The sequence below is a fragment of the Nanorana parkeri genome, unplaced genomic scaffold (genome assembly GCF_000935625.1).
Source record: "Nanorana parkeri isolate BGI_ZX_2015 unplaced genomic scaffold, ASM93562v1 scaffold116, whole genome shotgun sequence".
Classification (NCBI taxonomy): domain Eukaryota; kingdom Metazoa; phylum Chordata; class Amphibia; order Anura; family Dicroglossidae; genus Nanorana; species Nanorana parkeri.
Genome location: NW_017306384.1, coordinates 98,852 through 104,851, shown reverse-complemented (window position 1 = coordinate 104,851; position 6,000 = coordinate 98,852). Strand labels below are relative to the sequence as shown.

General features: G+C 38.4%; 1 protein-coding gene across 2 annotated transcripts in view; it reads left to right on the top strand.

Moving 5' to 3' along the window:
• The window catches only part of STXBP1 (syntaxin binding protein 1), a 51,353-nt gene that overhangs the window by 35,548 nt on the left and 9,805 nt on the right, over positions 1–6,000 (top strand). For both annotated transcript variants that reach the window (XM_018553327.1, XM_018553326.1), the window contains exons 16-18: positions 284–385; positions 1,109–1,194; positions 2,826–2,980. In XM_018553327.1, the coding sequence (XP_018408829.1) occupies positions 284–385; positions 1,109–1,194; positions 2,826–2,980 (343 nt within the window). The remainder of the gene's footprint in view (positions 1–283; positions 386–1,108; positions 1,195–2,825; positions 2,981–6,000) is intronic.

The following is a 6,000-nucleotide window of genomic DNA, read 5'->3' as shown; positions in this document are numbered from 1 at the left end:
ATATATATATACATATATATATATATATATCCTGTATATAAATCCTGTATATATAAAATCAGTAGGTGATCTGTGACATCCGTTACATCTATTTTCTGGTTGCTATGGGTTGCTCCACGTTGTGATTGGTCTTAACATTGATAAATGCATAACCTGAGTATGACTTGAATTTTAAGAAAATTTTAATACAGATGGATCAGGTCAGCATATTGGAACTGTTTTGTATTTTTCCTAAAGTTGTCACTTTGTCTTTTCACAAGATAATAATTTGCTCAATCTTTAGTCCACACTTCGCCGCAGGAGTAAACCAGACCGCAAAGAGCGAATCAGTGAACAAACCTATCAGTTGTCCCGATGGACACCTGTTGTTAAAGATATAATGGAGGTAAATAGATATGTTTTTTTGGATTATATTAACATAAATCTCAGACATTTGTCTTTCAGTTTATCTGAGTGCACAGCACTTATAAAAGGGGTACATGGTTGTAATTAGGGACTGTACAAGCCTACAATCTAGTAGAAGGAATAGCTATATAGGTTGACTTGAGGAAGCATTGAGGAAGCATTGTTTTGCCAGTGAATGATAGAAATATATTAGATATTATTAATTCTCTGTCATAGAAGGGGCATTAAAGGAAACGTGTCATGGGAGAAACTTGGAGGCTGCCACTGCTGTTATCTCCTTCTGAAAATTCTAGATGCCTAATACTTTTGCTGCAACAATTCGAGTTACTGACCAGGACCAAGCAAACATTCTGACTTTCCTTTGATTTTCCGGATTTGCATATATGTTCTGAGGAAGTGACTCAAAGTTTTAAGGCCCGTGGGTCCGCATTAATATCAGGCTTTTAGTATTTCTAGAAGGTCACCAGATGTTTTTTGAACCATGCTGACCAATAACATTCTCAGAGGAAATAGCTGCCAGTTCAGAGCAGTATTCTAGAAATGAATAGAAATAAGTGACAAGCTCAGTTATGTGACATTTCTTTCCTTTTATTTTCAGTGTGTTTTTCTTTGATTATTTACCTGGTTCTTTTATGTACTGTATTCTCATTTCAACCCCTGTCTTACAGTGGATTTCTAATTCCCCTAATTCTCTTTGATCCAGGATACCATTGATGACAAGCTGGACACAAAACACTATCCATACATCTCCACACGCTCCTCTGCCTCTTTTAGTACAACGGCTGTGAGGTTGGTCTGCAAATTTGAGGTGTATTTTAAAAATTGAGCCTAACAAAGTAGGACAATTAATGGGTGCAATAATTACAAAAACATAAACATAATTCCAACACATAATAGCTGATGGTCCTTTGTTGGGTCATCTATACAGAGCCAGTATATAACTATAAAAAAAGAAGAAAAACACATACTGTATACTATATATTAAAAGGATTTTCTAGGTTGCTTGTCGTATTCATTGTTGGTGGGTGTCCAACGCAGGCAAATCGACATGCCCTTCTTGTTCATTCTCCAAGAATTAAGCAACATACACACATCACTGATCAAGATGATCTCTCTCAGACATCAGCAGTTACAAAACAATAAAGAAAGCACACAGCTGGCTTAGAACAATTCTTTGGTAGATCAGTGAACAACAGGTTTTATCATTCTGCCCTTTCTCACACCAGCACTAAACCTTGAGTCATGTTTGTAATTTTGCAAAATCTCTTGCTGAGGGATGAAGGTAGACAGGTTCTATTCTACAAATGATAAGTTTGGGTCTCTAGTGTGTAATTTATCTGACATCAACATGCAGCATCATTGCTTTGTATCCTTAGTAAGCATTGTGGCATAAAACACAGATTCTTAATATTTGCTTACATTAATATTCAGTATTTGGTGCCAATGATTTAGCCAGTGACTATTAACATGTAAAAAAATTATACTTGTTCAGCTTTCCAAATTAGTATATTGAATTTGGATGCTACCTAGCCATATTATAGGCCAACTGAGGTTCTTGGTTTATAGCCCTTGCGGCATTACCTAGATCAGCCATTCTCAACCACGTTTCTGTGGAACCCTAGGGTTCTTGCAGAAGTTGTAAGGGGTTTTCTTTTTAGTGGCTGATTGACCTCTCATCTGATGGTGCCTAGCCTGCCTCCCACCCGTACACAGGATCCGAAACCCGTACTGTCCGGGTGAAAACCGTACGGGTGGCAACCCTATGCCTGCATAGTTCTAGGGCCAACACCACTTGGTAGAGCCAGCAGCCTGACACCAATCTCTTTAGCTCTCTGTAAGAGTGACTTCAAATGTAAGAGGCATTCTTCCTCTCACTGAATACAGATGTAAGAAGGTGACCAAGTGTATGGGATCACATCTCCATTGTTCATCAATGTAACGGGACCCTAAAATAATATGGCGGTGTTTATTTCTTGACATTATTATTTTTAATTTTATTTTTATGATTTTTTTTTACTATAAATGATTTAATCATATAGAGCAGGGGGATGTTAAAAAATGATCTACCCTGTCAAATACTATAGGTGTATCACAATCTTTATTAATTAATTAATTTATTAAATTTAAAATGTACTAATCACGCTAATTTACTGTTAGCTAAAAATATAATTTTTAGCTAATGTCCCCTAACATCTAAAAATGATTCCTCTAAGATAAAAAAAAAAAAACGGATGAGAAAGGCTGACCTAGATACTGAAGTGAGGTTACTTTACATCTAAACATATTTCAGAAAGAAGACCTTGGTTCCACCAGGATAGCTATTACTGTTATTATATAACAGCCAGTGTTAAAAATATACTCTTATTAATGGGATATTTGAAAATCATAACGGGTTTACTTGTTGAACATTCTTTTCTCAGTGCCCGCTATGGACACTGGCACAAGAACAAGGCTCCAGGAGAGTACAGAGCTGGTCCACGTCTGATCATCTTCATCCTTGGCGGACTGGGTTTCAGTGAGATGCGCTGTGCATATGAGGTATCTCAGGCCAGTGGCAAATGGGAGGTCCTTATAGGTGAGTGACATAAGCATAAATTACCCAAAATGCACAGAGCTGTTTACTTGTATCTGCTTATGGGATGTGGACAAAGACATTTTAATCTGTGTGTATGTAGCTGTGTATGTGCGTCCATCCTAATTTACATGTCTGTCTTCCATTATGTATATTTGTCTATTGTACTTTTGCTTGTGTGATTCATGTGTGTTTATGATTGCTCATATTTTGTGCTTAGATGTGTCTCCTTCATTTAAAAATGTCCCTATTTATGTGCATTTATCCATATGTTTATGAGTGTGATTGTGTGATATAAGTTTACATTTATTTTTATATGTCTAACCCATATACTCATCATCTGTTTTCTGGGAGAGGATGCTCCTGGCATTCAGTGTGATGGTGCTACACTTAATAGTTGGAGCAAAGACAGTCTTTGCTCTGAGTTTGCTCCCGGATTATTTGATACTTTCCTAGGTTCAGTAAATTATGATGAGATTGTCATTTGTCCAGTTTTTTTTAAAAACTTGGATATATAGAACACTCCAGTGCCCTTTAGGCTATATCCCTGCAGGTGTTAGGTGCAAAGAGTTTTAAAAACTCATAATTTTTTTAGACACTTTTTGGGTGACACTGCCCCTGTTTCCATATGTGTGTACTTAGTCAACCTGGCAGATTGGTTTTATTTATGTTCTTGTGACTTCTTTAAGTCGAAGACTCGACCGCTATCAGTTACCAGCTCCATTTATCTGGAGCTACAATTGGTTGTCCATAAAATAAAAAGCTTATTTCTGTCGGAAAGCTAGTTACTTTAGGCCCCATAGGTACTGGTGAAATGTAGAGGGACTCTTGGTTGCTGGGTACCAAGTACACCTTCACAGTGATATAAGAAGCTGGGAAATATACATATATGTGCCACCCATTAGGGTTCAACAACCTCATGAGATATTTATGGTTCTAATAATTTTATCTATTGAAATCTTTTCTCAACCTTTTTAGGGCCGGGACCCCTTGGTAACATTTGCCAAGTTGTGGTGACCCCCAACAGTAAAATTTAGGAATGACGCGGCTGCTGCAGCGACATCTGGCGGGAGAACTGACACTGCTGCTCTAGGTGAGGGCTGAGGAGGACTCTCACCTAGCACAGCAGAAATCACACAGCGACCCACAGGTGACTTACGGCGGCCTACGGCCCCCAATGTCAGACAAAAAAGGTTTATTCTGCTCGGGAGAAAGTGTTTCTCTCCCAGGCGGCCGGGAGCCCCTATCTAATAGCAGGAGACTCCCGGGCGACCCCTGGCAAATCGTCATGCGACCCCCGAAGGTTGAGAACCGCTGATGTACAGCATAGAAGAACGCCTCACCACCCAAATCTTTTAAGTCATTGTATATGAGGCCATAAATAACTATGTAGGAGCTTTCTGCTCTGTGTGCTCTATTACCCAAGCATGTACAGCATAGAAGAAGGGCTCACCATGGCCATCATTTGCTTATATTCTGTACCAAGCCCTAGGTTCAGTTGTAAATAGTTCTACACTTTATGGTAAAAACTGGAATAGGTTTTAAGAAAATTGTATGAGTGACCCCCCACAACAACTCAGATTCCTGTTGTCATATTTTTATCTTCTGGTGGAAGGATGACAGGTAGAATCTGGCTTCTGTATGCAATGCTGACTCCTTTCTTATTAGCCCTGTAGAGATGTATGTCTGTAGAATGAGTGCTTGTGTTAATGCATATTAATGTCTGTTTGTGTGATTTTTGGAACTGTCTGTATGCCTGTCTCATTGAGATCTGTGTGTCTTATTTGATAAGGCAGACAGTAGAGTGCTGTAACCCAAAGCAGCCATCATGGTTCCCAAGTGCCATGGCTACAGTAAACTAGAATCTGACTGGTTTCTGTGGTTTACGGCAGTTTGAACAGCACCCCTGCTATTTGTGCTGCCTTGTAAAATAAATTTGTGTCTGTTTTCTGGTGATTATAATCTTAAAACGTCTGTCTGTTATCACTAATGTTGCCCTTTAAGGCAGACATTTTTCGTGGGGTGAAAAACTGTAGTTTAGTTTACTCTATTTTAGTGCTATCTGACTGAAAATGTAAAAAAGAAAGAATATAAAACTACCTGCATGTGAAATTACCCACATGAGATTTTTCACATTGATGGAACATTGACAGTGGATATATAAGTGCAACCACATGCTAAATAATTGTATTGCTCAAGAATCAGAATTTTGTGCAGTTTTGTCACCTCTAGAGAAGTGTATGTCTAATGTCTTTTTCTGTCTTTCTTGTTAAGAGTTTTGTCTTTCGCTGTCTTTTGTTAGTCTGTCTGTCTTTACTAAGCTTCCCCTCTTTTCACTGCTGATCTATACCCCACCCAATAAAATCCCCATATGTGTGTCATGCCGTGATCCATCTCTGTCTATTATGTTGATGCTCTCATGTGACTCTTTTTTTCATTGTGACCTCTGTTCAGCTTTATGTCCTTCTGCAATTCCTGATTGCTCAGAGCCCTCAGGATGCCATTCACATCAATGTGCTAAGATGTCCTTTTTTTTGCAATATAATTACAAGGAAACTACACTGTGTTTGAAACTTACTTTATATTGCACACTTGCAGGGGGACCTTTACTGAAAGAAATAACTGCACTGTCATTGCCACCTTCCTTCAGAAGTTATTAGTATCCTCTCGCTTTGTAAGATAAAAATATTGATGCGTGGCAAATACATGAACTGCATCTTCATGACTTCAAGAGAGTTGGTGAACTGCATGAGTATGCAGATTTGGAGTTGTGACAATACTGTTTGCATTCTTGTTCCTGGCCATTGACTCAATAGCAATGAAGCTGAAGGATCAGCATAAGAGTTTAAGAGTTCTAAAGGAAGCCAATATTGGCAGAGCAGGCTGGTTCATCTGCAGTGCATTTTGTGGATTGCCCAGCATTTTTTAAACACAGTGTCATGTATATAAAAATTATATTTTCACTTTAAAGAAAGTAAGTGTTCTTGGCAGTATCTCGTTTTATATTGCATTGAAGCCATGGA